Below are 16,494 nucleotides of genomic sequence, written 5' to 3'. Positions count from 1 at the left end.
AAGGTCAGACATCAGGCTGCCTAGATCTAAACACTGGCTCTATGACTCAGTAACTTTCCTCATTTGCAAGTACATAAAACAAGAATAGAACCTAACCTACAGGGTTTCTATGAAGATAAATGAGGCAATGCATGTAACATGTTAAATAAGTGTTGGTACATAGAAAACATTTTTAAAATATTCACTTTTGTTATTGTTACTGTTACGGTCATTACTTAATCTTTCTTAAGGAAAGAGATTATTACAGATTTATCTCTGTATCCCCCACTGGGTTCAATGCCTTAGAAGTAGTGACTGCTTAATAAATGTTTACTGAATAAATATATCCCTGGTGAAATTGCTGGTCCCAACTATATAATGAACAGGGGATGGCAGGTATATGATCCCACTGATTTTCACTGAGTATCATGCCTTGTGCTCACTTAACATCATTGGGGCACCTGGGTGGTTCAGTGGGTTAAGTGCCTGAGTTCAACTCAAGCCATGATCTCAAGGTCCTGGGATCAAGCCCCACATCTGACTCTTCCCTCAGTGGGGAGTCTGCTTGTCCCTCTTCCTCTCTCTCTGCCCCTTCTCCCACTTGTGCTCTCTCTCTCAAATAAATAAATAAAATCTTTTAAAAATAAATAAAATATAGCCTCATACACAAATAGAGATTAAAAATTCAAATGTAAAGGTAAAGTCACAAAAGTACTTGAACTTTATTTTCATAACTTAATTTTGAAGTAGGAAAGCCTTTCTAAATATCACCCCAAAAAAGTAATTTTGTACAGAAAGTCCTAAAAAAATAAAGAGCTCCTACAAATCAATAAATAGAAATAAAAAATCCATCAGAAAAATGCAGAAAATCCATGACAAAAAATTCACAGACTTAAAGATATTAGACTTCACTTATGATAAGAGAAATGAAAATAACTACACTGAATTATATACATTTTTCACCTCTCAGATTGGTACATATTAAAAGCTTAGAAACACACTGAGTTGGTGAGAGTGGGGAAACGGGCACTTACGTATTGCTGTTACTTGGTACAACCTCTAAAAAGGCAATTTGTCACTATTTCTCAAAATTTCAAGCCATATACCCTTTGACTCAACACTACCATTTTTGGGAACTATTCTAGAAATCATATATATATCCTCCCACGTGGCAAAATGACTTTCGTTGTTACTGCAGCATTATTTGTAACAGCAAAAGACTGTTAAATCATCTACATGTCAATCTATCCGGGTTTAGTTAAATTAATTATAATTGATCTTTAGAAATATGTACAGCCATAAAAAATAATGAAGATGGTATTTGCATGTGAAAAGGAGCAGGAGTCAGGAAAATGTGGCATGGAGGCCAAATTCAGCCCACGGTCTATTTTGGTATAGCCCACAAACTAGGGATAACTTTCACATTTTTAAATGATTGGGGGAAAAAAATAAAAAAACTAATAATACTTCATTACACATGAAATTATATATAATTCCAATTCTTTTTTTTTTAAGATTTTATTTATTTATTTGAGAGTGAGACAGTGAGAGAGAGCATGAGCTCAAGAAGGTCAGAGAGAGAAGCAGACTCCCCGTGGAGCTGGGAGGCCGATGCGGGACTCGATCCCGGAACTCCAGGATCATGAGCTGAGCCGAAGGCAGTCGTCCAACCAACTGAGCCACCCAGGCATCCCTATAATTCCAATTTCTATGTCCATACATAAGACACGGCCACACTCATTCATTTACATATTGTCTGTGGCTGCTTTTACTTGACAATAGCAGAATTGAGCAGGTGCAACTAACCTGGAAAACCTCATACATTTATTGTCTGGGGCGCCTAGCTGGCTCAGTTCAAAGATGATCTGACTCTTGAACTCAGGATCGTGAGTTCGAGCACCACATTGGGTGTAGAGATTATTTAAATCAATAAAATTTTATACACACACACACACTCTGTCCTTTCACAGAATACTATTGCCAATCCCAATATAGAGTGTTTACCAAGATATTTTGTTAAATGGAAAAAGGGTGAAGAAATGGTAGATAGAGGGTGCCTGGCTATAGAGCTTTCAATTCTTGAACTTGGGGTTGTGAATTTGAACCCCATGTTAGGTGTAGAGATTACCTTAAAATCTTAAAAAGAAGAAGAAGAAGAAGAAGAAGAAGAAGAAGAAATGGTATACAGTAAGATATTAAAAATGGAGAAAATAATTATATATGCAAAAAATACCTGTGGATATTTCAAGACAGCATTTCTGTGGCCAAGAAAATGGGGGGATTATTTTTCTCCACTATATCCCTGTTATCTTTTGAGTTTTTGAATCTATTGGTTCAAGTTGATTTCAATCATACATTCCAGTATTTACATTTCCTTTAACACTTTTGTAAAATGTGAGGGACAGGTGGCTCAGTCGGTTTGTCTGCCTTCAGCTCAGGTCATGATCCCAGGGTCCTGGGATTGAGACTCGCATCAGACTCCTTGTTCAGCGGAAGCCTGCTTCTCCCTCTCCCACTCCCACTGCTTGTGTTCCCTCTCTCACCGTGTCTCTCTTTCTTTCTCTGACAAATAAATCTTTTTAAAAAAATATTTCTGTAAATGTGAGTTCAATTTCAAAATTAAATGAGACAAAAAAATAGGAAAGTAAATTAAAAAATAGGTAAATATGTGAGGTGACAAATATTATTAATTAACTCATGGGAAGGATCCTTTCACAATGTATTTGTGATATTTGTATATCAAACCATCACATACACTTTAAATATCCTACAATTTTGTCAAATTCCTCAATTAAAAATTTTTGAATAAATAATACAAAGATTAAAATTGTATAATTTACATATCAAAACATTACTTCATCTGTTTGAATTAAAGTATTCATTATTGGGGGGCACCTGGCTGGCTCAGATGGTTAAACCTCTGCCTTTGGCTTGGGTCATGATCCCAGGGTCCTGGGATCGAGTCCCACATCAGGCTCCCTACTCTGCAGGGAGCCTGCTTCTCCCTCTCCCTCTGCTGTTCTCCCTGCTGGTGCTCTCTCTCTCTCTGTCAAATAAATAAATAAAATCTTTAAAATAAATAAATGAATGAAAGAATAAATAAATAAATAAATAAATAATAAATAAAGTATTCAATATGGTAGGTAGACAGTAGCTATAACTAGTGGGGACATCATTTGTAAACTTTCTGGAAACTAATTTAGGGTAGATGTGAGGAACCTTGTAGAAGTGCAGAAAATAAAGAAAGAAAGAAAGAAAGAAAGACAAGAAAGAAGAAAGAAAAGAAAGAAAGAAGTGTATTATAGTTAACCCATAGTTCCATTCTAGGAATTATCCTTTAAAAAGTAAGAAGATGAGCCAAAAATTTATATAACAAGATGTTCAAATTGTGTAATTTATAATGGGCGACATTAGGTAGCTTATATTCAAACAGTGAATTAGATAAATAGACATTATATATTCATATAGTGGAACATTGTCCATTTTTTAAATGGTACATTTTAAAATGTACCATGGGAGTATTATACCATAAAAATGCCATGGGAGTATTACACCATATATTCTTAAGTGAAAAAATAGAAATAATTGTATATGTAATTTAATTTTATTTTTCATATGCATGCATATGAAAAATGCTAGAAGTAAATATATCAAGATGTTAACAGATGTTATCTTTTTTTTTTTTTTAAGCGGAGAGCCTGCTTCTCTTTCTCCCTCTGCTGCTCCCCGTGCTTGTGTGCTTTCTCTCTCTCTCAAATAATAAATAAATCTTTTTAAAAAAAAAGATTTTATTTATTTATTTGAGAGACAGGGAGAGCAGGAGTGGGAGGAAGGACAGAGGGACAAGCAGACTGTCTAGTGAGTGTGGAGCCCAATGAGGGACTTGACTCGTGGCTCGATCCCAGGACCCCGGGATCATGACCTGAGCTGAAGTCAGATGCTTAACCAACTGAGCCCCCAGGTGTCCCAACAGATACTTTCTCTTAGTAATAAGTCTATACAATTTTTTTCTTCGTGCCTTCTGAAGGTCTCAAGCGCTATAAATGAGTATCTATCACTCATATAACTGGGGTGGGTGCAGCATGGAGGGGCCACACTTGCCTTCTTCCTTCCATAGTAGAGCAGTTAGTGAATTTCTCTACGATCTGTGCAGGTGTCTCCACGCTGGGGGGAATCTCCCCGGTGAGCAAGTTTGGGGTCCCTGAGCTCAGCACCGGCCAGTCCTCGTCGGTCAGGCCGATGAGGTTGGCCACCGGCGGCTGCCTCTTGTACTTCGGCTTCTTGCAGTCTTGCATCAGCAGCTCCGCGATGTCGGACCCCACCATGGACTGCAAGGGCAAGAGGGTCATCCTGAGGGGAGAATCCTATTGTCCTCGTGTTTGCAGCCCAGGCACCAGAGCCCCTGCCTTCTCCGTGAGGAGGTGTCCAGCAAACACGAGACTCTCCCTTCTTGGATGGTTGTATTTCAAACTTCAGCTTCACATCTCATACACTCTCGGGTATTTTCTGCCTGGCGGGAGCCACAGACGCTACCAGAACTATGCACACTCTCACAGGTATAACCCAAGAACTGTATGATGACCCCGGCCCGTGGAGGAGGGCAGGGAAAAGATTATCGTAAGCCAACGGGGTGGACATCTGAGCAATTTTCCTCCCTTAGCCCCATTCGTCGCTTCTTTAATTATGTTTCGCAATCATGCCAAAGCCAAATCTCTATCCCAGAGAGATTTCCACTGCAATCCAGCCCGCACCTGCCCACCCCCAGGGCGATCAGACTTTACCCCGTTTCTGCCGGCAAAGGAGAACCAACAATTGCCACAGTAGAGCCGAGTCTCTGCTCCTCTGTGTCTCGGATTTTAGGCTCTGAGCTGCTTTCTGCTGGCAAAATGTCATGATATCCACCTTGTGTACATCTTCCCTATGGAGAGATTCAGGAGAGCGAAGAGTGAGGGGCAGACTCTGTCTCCGCCCAGGACCTCGAGCTTCCTGCTGCCTTGCGAGGGATGCCAGCAGAGCGGGGGCGCTGAGAGAGAAGCCCCATAACCCAGGGCTGGGGGGCCGCTCCGCAGAGATTCTCTCCATTTCACCGATGAACAAACTGAGGCCCAGGGACCGCACGGGACATCAGGCAAGAGAACCCACTCTGGAATCAGACAACCTGCATTTAAATCCAGCCTGCCACTTCTCAGCTTATACAAGGTTCTTATCCTGTCTGAAAATCTGCCTTTTCCCTGAAACTAGGGATAATGAGAAAAAACTACTTCCAGGTAAAGGAATTAGCAAATTTTGTATCGTATACTAAGTAATCAATAAATGGGGAATATGTTTGGTCAAGGTCATTCATAAAATCAATCACATGGGGACCAGCCCCCTAGGCCCCACAACCAGCTCAGTGCTCTAACCCCACATCCGTATACCTGTGCTCAAGAAGTAGATTCAACGCTCACTTGTACTTGAAGGACCTGTCAAAATACTATGTGCTTGGGGCACCCAAAAAGGCTCAACGGGTTAAGCGTCAGCCTCGTCTTAGGTCATGATCTCCAGGTCCTGGGCTCAAGCCCTGTCTCGGGCTCCCTGCTCAGTGGGGAGTCTGCTTCTCCCCTCTGCCTCTCGCCGGAACCCCAGCCCAGCTTGTGCTCTCTCCCTCCCTCTCTCCTCTCTCTCTCTCAAGTGAATAAACAAACTCTTGAAAAAAAAAAATAGTATGGGCTTTCTTGGTAGCAGAAACTTCAGGTTAAGAATAAGTTTATATGGTAGTGATGACATAGACAGGACTTCCTTACACTTAAAGCTGACACAGCGGTGTTCCGTCATTTCCCAAACAGCAAACTAAAACTCAGAGAGGACTAACGGACGTGTCTGCCATGGGACCTCTAGTAGTAGGATCCAGGGACCCAGGAACGGGGTCCTCCGACTCCAGCCAGGACTCTCTTCACAGCAGAGCGTCCTAAATATTTACCAGAAACCGGACTAGGAATTCAGAAGCAGTTCTAGCTCAATCCTGCAGAGGGCAGACTTGCACGCTGTCCGGAAACTCAACCCGCCCCATGCTATTTCTCCCTCCAGAAAAAAGGCAAGAAATTTTTTCCCACTCTGAACCACTCTTCTATGATTTCCCAGACTGTGCTCCACTTTTCTACCAGTACCTATTAAGGACTCAGAATGGTAAAACCTCCTACCGTATAGCTCCTCCCAAACAGAACTGTTTTCAGATTTTTAATACTAGTTTTTCTCTCTGCCCTTCAACTATCAAATTGCTTGTCAAAATGCTCAGGCACATTCGTCTCTATCTTGTGGCACAGAGTATTCTACTCCATGGGGGATAGACATTTTCTTTCAAGGAAGCCAAGAACAAATCCCCTAAATGCTGAGCTGGGCAGGCAGATTTTGTAGGTTCAAAGCCCTCCCCTGGCAGCTCTTAAGATAATTTACCTGATCAGGGGTCCTGAGAAAGTCCTCAGCTCTTCTTGTTCCTCAGAGTAATTAAGAATAACCTGGAACGAAAAATCAGATTTGGCGTTCGAGACTATGTCCACCCAAAGCCCTTGTCATCAAGTCCAATATCAGAACCCATGGCTACGGTCCTATGATGTGGCTTAGTGCCTTGTGGAGGACACAGGAGAACAAAAGGGAGTTCTCCAGTTGCTAAAAGGGGGCCAATACCATCTCAGGAGAAACGTAAATCTAGCATCACTTCTCTGAGAGAAGATCTCTACCCTTTCTTTCCCAAGACACTCCCCCATTCACCAGTGCATGGCCCCGTTCCCCCAAAAGCTCCCCATTCCCAGAGATGCCCAGGCTCTGGGACACAGAATGTCACTCACCTCCATGCTGTGCAGTTCCACAAGGGCCGTTTGTCCATCTCTGGGAGAACTGGGACCCACACACACCAGCTGGCCTCCTGGCCCAAAACTCACAGGCACATGGGGGATGTAGAACTTCATGGGATCCTTGGGACCAGGTGCCGAGACAGCCTCTGCCCAACAGACACAGGCATACCCCGTAGCATTCCTGAGACTACTTGTCTTGACTGTAGGACACGCGGCTGTGTTTCTATCTAGATCCCACCTGGGCCAAGATAAGACTCTGGACAGGTGGCATCATTAGAAGGAGTATGTGCTCCAAGTCAGAATTAAGCCTCTCAGAACATGTCAGAATACAAGGTGGGGATTCATTGGTTTGGTCCACATGGGAAAGCATGGGGCCCAGGCACCCCATAATGGTAAAAGGCTGGTATCTCCAGTGCCTCCTCTCCCTGCCTGACCCTGCTAGGAACAGTGTTCCCTTCCAAGAATCCACTCTGATGCAACCTCCAGTACAAGAGAAAAGGTGAGAAATGGAGCCAGAATGGCCTGTCTGCCCAGGAGACTGCCATGCATAGATGAGGCAGGGAGCCACTCTCAGAAGGACGGAGGGAGGGTGACTTCCCCTGAGGTTGCCACCCACCCTCTTCTCCCCAGACTTCACCAGCTCCTTCGATGGTCAGTACCCACCGGCCTGATCTGGACTCCAAGGTGCCGGCGCTCTGGGCTCGTACAGCTCTGGGGCATCACCCATGTACTGGCTGAGCTCATAGGCGCTGGAGCTGAGCCCGGACTCATACTGCTGCAGAAGGTTGGACTCGTCAGCCAGGGGTGGCTGGAAGTTACAGATAATCAAAACACATGGGAAGAATGAGAAGCACTTTCAGAGAGATGGCCCTCCCGTGTGTTCCTCCAAAGCAACAAATCGAAACTTTCAAAGGAATACCTCAAATGTGGATGTTTCGCAAGGAAAAGAAGTGCTCATTTAATTGAAGGTGTTTGTGAAAAAAATGAATGATGGCCTAGTGGAAAGGGTGTAGACCTTGAGGCCAGGGGACCTGAATTCAAATCCCAGGTCAGGTTGGGGCTCCGGCTGGCTCAGTCAGTAGATCATGCAATTCTCAATCTTGAGGTTGTGAGTTTGATCCTCACAGTGGGTGTAGACATGGCTTAAAAGTAAAATAAATAGATCTTCAAACCCCAGCTTTGTCAACACCAGCTGTGAACTTGGAAGAATGACTTGGGCTGTCTGAGCTCAGCACCCTCATCTGTAATATAATCACATCTGCTGTGTACATAGAGTTCAAGTACTTCTTCATGCATTCATTCACCAACTGTTGAATGAGCACCTGCTATGCTCTAGGTTCTGTGCTTTCGCTGGGGATACAGGTATACAAGAAATTCATGGAATTTTACCCTGGGAGGATAAACAATAGATAGGAAAGCTCTTTGCTCACTGTAAAAGGCTGTGCGTAAGCCTTTTTGTGTGTGTGGCTGCTGTTCTTGTAGGCATATACTGCATGGTGTGTGCCCTGCCCTGTTAAGTGTTAGGTATACAGAAGAAAATGTTCTCGAAACGCAGACAGATCTCAGGGCTCTTGGGTGGCTCAGTCAGTTAAGCATCTGCCTTTGGTGCAGGTCACAATCCCAGAGCTTCTCCCTCTCCCTCTGCTCCTCCCCCTGCTAGTGCTTTCTCTTCTCTCCTCTATTTCAAATAAATACATAAATCTTAAAAAAAAAAAAAGATTGCATCATGAAAACAAAATTAATATGACTGTCAAAAATCAAGATCCTGTCTCTGCAGTATCTTTGCCACTTTCCCATAAATCTAAAATTATTCTAAAATTAAACGTTTATTTTAAAAATTAAGAACTCCATTTTGTGGCCCTGCTGGTATACCCAGTAAGATTTCAGAAGAGGGAGTTGGAAGAGTCCAGAGAGGTTTCAAGCTCAACTTTTCAGACCAGAATTAAAAGATTCTAGCAATGTCCCACTTTCTGGGTGAACCAAAATGCCTGTCCCCTGGGGTTACTGGTGACAGCCTCTCCTCATGCCCCACACCTTGGAGAGACTTGGGTGACACTTCCTGATCCAATCAATTTGACAAAATGCAAAGGGCCAGATCGGGGCCCCAGACCCATAAGATTGAAACAGGGAGGCAGGAGACGGTGGAGGTCTGAGGGGAGGCTCTGCAGAGAGGAGAGAGAGGGACCCCCTCAGAGGGCTGGCCGCTAGACATCTCCTCCAAGGGCCCGCCCTGCCACTGCCTCAGTGTCGGTTGTGACTATCACAGCCCACAGCCCCCACGTCACTTCAGACTACCTTATTCTTCTGGGTTCCAGGTAGCAGACTCTCCGGAACTAGGTCCCCAGGCCACTCCTGTCCAGTGTTAGAAGCAGCGCTTCTTTATAAGTGTTCTGACCCTTGGATCTGCAGCAAATGACAGCAGCAGGTAAGGGGGGTCCTGGGTTAGCAGCAAAACTGAGCTGCTCTCACGGACGCTGCTGGGCTGCGAAGCGTGGGCAGCGTCAGGCTGGCCTGAGTGCCACTGGGAAAAAAGTGTTGCTCCCTTTGCTCCCTGCCCCCCCATCTATTAATATGAGAAAAAAGGAGCTCCTGGGTTCCACAGTTGCAGCTACTAGAAGCCACCCCAACCCCCGCGGAGGAGGGTTGGTCCCTATAGCCAGACATCCAGGACTGACTTAAATCAGAGCTGCTAGGTTGGCGAGTTGGCGGGCGAGGTAAAGGGACCAGGCCTCCTGGCATCCAGGCAGGTGCTTGTGCAAAAGGTTCTTTTCTGCTCACCAGAGCCCAGGGGACATCCCATTCTTGGGGCACTGGAGTGCACAGAAGAGAAACGCCCCAGCCTCAGCCTGGATCCAATTCTGGAAACCTCCACAAGACCACCTCTGCTCTGAGGCCAACACAGAATTAGGCCCTCCTGTAGGGTGGACCTCAAGTAACCTTACCAGGGCTCAGATGACCCCAAGTTTGGACGCTGTCTGTAAAAGTCAAGGCTCCACTGAAAGCTGGCCTGGGCTGCGGCACGTCCCAGCGGCCGGACCAGAAGCAGACAGGGTTCTGGAGATGGAGACGGGCACCGGAGACCGTAAGACCCGCCTAACCCAGTCTGAGGTCAGCCGCACCGGGCTGAGCCGGCCTTTCGTTTCATACTTACAGACTATTCCGGCTGTCCTGATGCTGCTCAGTTAGGTACTTCTGATCTCGGTGGTCTTCCTGCCAGATATAAGGACTCTCTTGCCTTGGCACTGCACCCTCAGAGAAAACAAAATGAAGACAGGTCACTTCCTGCTCCTAAAAGTTCAGGGAGACTGCAGGCCGTGGAGCTCCGTTATTGGAGCACTGCCAGTATGAAAATGTATTCGCCAAATTGGATACAATTGGGAAGTGAGAGCTGACGATGGAGGGCAAAGGCACGCCCCTCAGTCCGCCCTGAACTGATGAGCTGGGCTCGATACAGCTGTCAGAGCACAGGGATCATGTGTATCCGCGTTCTGTGTGCAAACAGGTTTCCCTGGGCTGGCAGGTCAGAAACTGCCAAGAGCACATCCCTAGAACCTTACTATCAGTGACGGGAAGAAATTCCTATGGTGCACATCGGCCACCCTCAAGGTCGGTGACAATGGGACTCATCACAGCGCAGCCGCACACTGGACAACTTCATCGTTAAGAACTGATTTCCCGGGGCACCTGGATGGCTCAGTGGGTTAAGCCTCTCTGCCTTCGGCTCAGGTCATGATCTCAGGGTCCTGGGATCGAGCCCCACATTGGGCTCTCTGCTTGGCAGGGAGCCTGCTTCTCCCTCTCACTCTGCCTTCCTCCCTGCCTACTTGTGATCTCTCTCTATCAAATTAAAAAAAAAAAAAAAAACTGATTTCCCTAGTTAAAAATAGAGCTACTGTCTGACCAGCAATTGCACTGCTGGGTATTTACCCCAAGATACAGATGTAGTGAAACAAAGGGGCACCTTCACCCAGTGTCAAAGCAGCAATGTCCACCACAGCCAAACTGTGGAAGAAGCCAAGATGTCCTTCAACAGATGAATGGATAAAGAAGATGTGGTTCATGTATACAATAGAATATTACTTAGGCATCAGAAAGGATGGAAACCCACCATTTACATCGATGTGGCTGGGACTGGAGGCGATTATGTTAAGTGAAATAAGTCAATCAGAGAAAGACAATCATCATATGGTTTTGCTCATATGTGGAACATAAGAAATAGAGCAGAGGACCATAGGGGAAGGAAGGGAAAACTGAATGTGATGAAATCAGAGAGGGAGACAAACCATGAGAGGCTCTTGACTCTGGGGGAAAAACTGAGGCTTTCAGAAGGGGAGGTGTGTGGGGAGATGAGGTAACTGGGTGATGGGCATTAAGGAGGGCATGTGATGTCATGAAGCACTGGGTGTTGTATGCAGCTGATGAATTACTGAACACTACATCTGAATCTAATGATGTACTATATTGGTTAATTGAATTTAAATTAAAAGGACAAGATAATTGACTTCACTATTACTTGGTCAGAGGACTATAAACTTGGCTATAAGGAGGAGTAGAAGAAAAAAATGTGGATGAAGTGGAAACTGGCTATAATCCATTACATGATGGTAGGTTCAGTACTATCACCAGCACGTACAAAGAAAAATGACTCCTTCTGTCTCTTCTCCTCAAGACATCCAGCAGGAGTATCTTTGCTGTGGACCTGCTGTGGCCTCTGCAACCAAGAAAGAAGTAGGTGAGGACAGGAATTCCACCTCAGCTGAGCAGGATGGCCAAGGTAGGCTCTGAGCGGACCCCATCTACCAGATCAGCTGAGCCACCCGTGGGCTCCTTGAAGATTACTGCATACCTCTTTCTTCCAGCAGCTGCTGCGGGTGTCCATGATAGTAATAATTTCCATAAACATATTCTTTCCTTAGGGCTGGAGAATGATAGCTCCAATACGGATCCTCGATGCCTGGCCTAAAAACACCACAAAGAAGGCCAGCTGGTCAAGGGCAAGTGTGGTAAATAGAGAAACCAGTGGAGGACTTGACAACTTCACAGGACAAAACTGTGACCTCAGTCTAGAACTGCTTTAAAACCCAGTTAATTCTAGAATCCTATAAACAGAAGATCCAGAATCAGAGCAGGGAGTAGGGCCTTTGTTTCAGAACAAGGCTGGGATTTTTATAGCAAACCATAGCCCAACATCTCATTTTCCTTCCCCATGACTCCTCCTTCTCCTCAAATACACCCAACGATGTTACGATGTTATCTTAGAAAACCCTGCCCTGATTTTTTTTTAAGATTTTATTTGTTTGTTTGTTTGTTTTGAAAGAGAGAGAGAGTGAGCAAGCAGGGGGAGGAGCGGAGGGAGAGGGACCAGAGGACCTCTACACTGAGCGTGGAGCCCAATGCAGGGCTTGATCTCACAGCTCCAAGATCATGACCTGAGCCAAATCAGGAGTCAGATGTTCAACCAACTGAGCCACCCAGGCGTCCCTACCCTGTCATGATATTATCTTAGAATACCCCTTCCTCAGATGACTGTGTAGGTGTCCAATATGCCACTGTAATTCCCATGCATATTACGTACAGATGAAAATGAGATAAAGAAGTCATGTTGGACTGTCTTAAATCTGATCGCCTTTATTGCCTCTGCCCTTAACATCCCTTCCTTTGAGAATTCAATACAAGAAGATTGGGGAAAGGAATGTCGTGTTGTTAGTCTCTTTATCAAGTAATAATTCTTTAGTATTTCACAGGAGCAAATGCTTTACAGTAACTGTCACAATTTCAACCTTAAATCTGTAGGCAGGTGAATATCGCCCCCACTTGGAAAGCCGAAGTGAAACATAGATGGCTTCCAATATTCCACAAAATATTAAATCCTCTGCTATCAATTAGAATTCAGGAACAGGGCTGGGTGGCTCAGTGGAGTGAGCCTCTGCCTTCAGCTCAGGTCATGATCTCAGGGTCCTGGGATCGAGCCCCGCATCAGGATCTCTGCTCAGCAGGGAGCCTGCTTCCTCCTCTCTCTCTGCCTGCCTCTCTGCCTACTTGTGATCTCTATCTGTCAAATAAATAAATAAATCTTAAAAAAAAAGTCAGGAACAGGAATTCCAGATTCTCCTACAATTACCTCACTGATACCTCTTCGTTCTGAACTTGGAGGCTGCAGCCTTAGACCTGCTTTCTCTGAGGTTGATTTCATTTTCTAAATGTTCCCATGTATTATCCAACACTATTGTTCCAGGGGTCTATCACACCCTACGTTCTGTTGTAGGCACTGCGTCTCTTCTGGTTGGCTGGTGGGTCAACACTCACAACGCTAAGAACTTTTTATAGAATTTCTAGGACAGACTTTTCCGAAATCTACAGATATTACCTTTGCAATCCAGAGCAAGAGGGAGTCATCTGCTGCCTGAATCCGCTGTTCTTTCTACCCCCTGCCCTGGCCACAACCCCAGTCACACTGCCATCGCTCTTTAAGAAGCCCCATGAAGGGACAACAAGGAGGGAAATACGGTTTACAGTCACCGAACTCCAACTTGGGAGAGGAACGTGTTTAGGGAAGTCGTGTAATAGGGTAGAGAAGGAACTAGGAGAAAAATGAGCAGAATAAAAGGAAAAGGAAGAAGGAAAGGAACAATCTATTCAGAAGCACTTAGGAGTTGGGTGAATTCCAAGCTCCAGAACCATACCTTGAATACAACTGACCGGGATAACCACCTTCATAATAGTCAGCCCCAGACACAGGCCAAGGCCTTTCCCCAGGCCTGGATGCATAACGGACTGCTGGTGGTCTGTCCTGGGGTCCTGCTGTGATGCGGGGCTCCCGTGGGTGTCTTGTCGCTGACTGGTACCTCTCTCCATTGTTGCCAAGAGTGAGGAACAGCCCGATGAATTCCCTCTCTCTGAAGCCCTCGGTCTGGATCCTTTGCTGGAGCTGTGGGCCTCCCCTGTGGCTGTGGTGGCCACTGGGGAGCCCAAAACTCCATCCCTGACCCTCAGAATTTCCCTCGTATTTTTAGTCAGTTGTATAGTTATTTCTTCTTCCTGCAGACCAAAACAAAACAAAACAATCACCATTTAGGCTTATATCCAAACATGATGACTGATTAGGTTTTGCAAAAAAAAAAAAAAAAAAGCACCTATGGTCCTCAAAATCTTTTTTTTTTCTTTTTTCTTTGGTTTTTTTTTTTTTTTTGGTTTTTTGTTTTTGGTTTTTTCAAAATCTTTTATCTAAAACAAAACACATAGACATGTCTGGGAAAAAAAGGTCAAGGAGATACACGAAATAAATAACAGCCTAGCTGCGCCTGGGTGGCTCAGTGGGTTAAAGCCTCTGCTTTCGGCTCAGGTCATGATCCCAGGGTCCTGGGATGGAGCACTGCATCGGGCTCTTGCTCAGCAGGGAGCCTGCTTACTCCTCTCTCTCTGCCTGCTTGTGATCTCTGTCTGTCAATAAATAAATTAAATCTTTAATAAATAAATAAATAAACATTTATTTATTTTAAATTTATTTTTTATTAAAATTAAAATATTTATTAAAATTAAAATTATTTTAATTTATTAAAAATTGCTAGACAATTATGTTGATGTTGCGTTAAAAACTAAAAAGTGTCTTTGGAAGCAAACAATTAGATGTGGGAGGCAGGAGAGGCAGAGAATAGGCAGAGATAAAGCTCCAAAACACTAGCAAAGTATTCCAATTAAATACATGTTGTCATTTTATCCCATCAGCAATGATTCCTTCAGCATTACTGTGGAAGCCCTCGGCTATCAGAGAAATAGGTGAGCTGAGAGCTAAGCCAGAGTTTAAACCCTAAGTCTGCCACTTATTCACAGTTAATTTTTTCAAGCCTCAATTTCCTTGAGAAATAGAATGGGTAGCTTTGCAGGAATATTGTCAGAGTCAGTGAACTTAGCAAAGTGCCAGCACACTGCCTGATACACAGTAATTGTTGGTTTTACAGTAGTTGGTGTTACCAGAGATAAAATAGGGCAGTATGAATGGATGAAGACATTTCCCAAACAAAAAAGAAGCTGCTTAAATTGACCTTAAGAACCTCTTTTCTAAAAAAAAAAAAAAAAAGAAAGAAACCTCTTTTCTGAATCCTTAACCTCTTAGAAGAACAAGGCTTTGTTATGTGGCATGGCTGCCTCTCTGCCAAGAGAGCAAGTTTGGGTTTGTTCTCAAGACCAACTAGACAGCCATGGTCTCCATCAAAAGTTCCCAGCTGGGAACTTTTTTTATTAAATTTTTTCTTTTTTATTAACATATAATGTATTATTAGCCCCAGGGGTATAGGTCTGTGAATTGCCAGGTTTACCACTTCACCCAGCTGGAAATTTTTAAATCTGGAAGTCTTCCAGCATCAAATTGATTTTCCCCACTTATTTTTCAAGATGAGAAATAGCTCTGAAGACGTTGTCTTCCAAGTTCCTCCGCCCCGAATCACAGAGGGGCACCTGCCTCCAGCTGTCTCAAAGAGAAAGCACGCATTAGCCCTTACTGGTGACTTGGGATTCTCCTACATCAGGAGAATATGTTAGCTCAGTCAGACCCCATGTTTTTTCTCTCTTGGGAACTGTTTAAGGCTGAAAGATTCCAATCAAATACAGTTAACTCGCTCCACTCCTGAAACTCCCAGCCTAACATAAAACAAATTGTATCAGAACATAAGGTCAAAGGGTATATGTTGAAATCAAGATAGCACTGGGCTTGAATGCTGTGAACCCAGGGTCCACAGCTATGAGCCAAGAGCTGTGAGCAGAAACATAGAGAAGAGAAGTGACCAGTTAGACCTCAAGACCAGTTAGAGCTCAGAAAAACTCATACCTTCCTTCCTGTGTCAGCCCCCTCCCTTGAAACTAGCCAGGTGCTATGCAAGCCTTTTCCAACAAATCCCAGCAAAAGCCAAATCCTCCAACACAGTGAAAGGGCACATGGGCCTTTCCATGGAATTTAATACCACTTGGACAAAAGTAAGCTCAACAAGAAGGAAGCCTTTTTCGCCTTGTCCCCAGATTTTTTCACTAGACAGCCCTTCTTCAGTCACAGAGGCCCAATACCCCATCTCATTGCAGAAATCACTGCGTGTCAATCGCTGACATATCAACTCCCATAGGTTAGACCTCAGGTTATCGTTAAGGACCCCAAATGAAAAGCACCCACGATTCTCAAAGTGGAGACCTCAAATCTACATTGACAAGCCACACTTTTGCATTCCTGTAAGCGACCCTCCCCTCCCCAGCAAGGGCGAAGTTGCCTTTCCTAATCCGACAGTACAGCACAGTCGAGACAAAGAGAGCAAGGGAGCTAGTGTCCCCACGCACCTGCTCGATGGCTTCCCCATTCCTCCAGTGCCGCTTCCTTCAGCACTCTCCAGGCCCAAGAGTGTCTCTCTCCTCTTGGGGAATGTCAAAGTCCAGGTGCCACATCTACCAAGACTCACCTGGCCTTCAGATCTCCAGCCCGTCAGGTGTCTGTTGCAACCGCCAGCCTGCATAGAGTTGATTCACGAGGACAAAGTCCAGCCCCACTACCTCGGTTGAGGGCTGCCCGGGTGCATTTGCTCAGAACCCGGTGGGAGGCTGGGGCTGAGCCCATGTCACTTGCATCCAAATCCCAGAGCAAACAAGGAACAGAGACAGCATGGAGAGGAAATGCAGAAAGCCTGAGGCAGCCTGGCCAGGAGAA

At 44.8% G+C, this 16,494-nt stretch overlaps 1 protein-coding gene across 1 annotated transcript in view; it reads right to left on the bottom strand.

Moving 5' to 3' along the window:
* SEC16B (SEC16 homolog B, endoplasmic reticulum export factor) overlaps window positions 1-16,494 on the bottom strand; it is a 56,735-nt gene that overhangs the window by 25,435 nt on the left and 14,806 nt on the right. The window contains 12 exon segments of the mRNA XM_047704045.1: window positions 4,081-4,106; window positions 4,109-4,307; window positions 4,756-4,897; window positions 6,412-6,473; window positions 6,804-6,955; window positions 7,473-7,617; window positions 9,105-9,186; window positions 9,961-10,051; window positions 11,656-11,768; window positions 13,493-13,583; window positions 13,586-13,663; window positions 13,666-13,847. Coding sequence (XP_047560001.1) covers window positions 4,081-4,106; window positions 4,109-4,307; window positions 4,756-4,897; window positions 6,412-6,473; window positions 6,804-6,955; window positions 7,473-7,617; window positions 9,105-9,186; window positions 9,961-10,051; window positions 11,656-11,768; window positions 13,493-13,583; window positions 13,586-13,663; window positions 13,666-13,789 — 1,305 coding nt within the window. The 5' untranslated portion in view covers window positions 13,790-13,847.

The sequence above is a fragment of the Lutra lutra genome, chromosome 15 (assembly GCF_902655055.1).
Source record: "Lutra lutra chromosome 15, mLutLut1.2, whole genome shotgun sequence".
Taxonomy (NCBI): domain Eukaryota; kingdom Metazoa; phylum Chordata; class Mammalia; order Carnivora; family Mustelidae; genus Lutra; species Lutra lutra.
The sequence above is the reverse complement of the archived record's forward strand: the minus strand, read 5'-3'. Positions and strand labels throughout refer to the sequence as shown.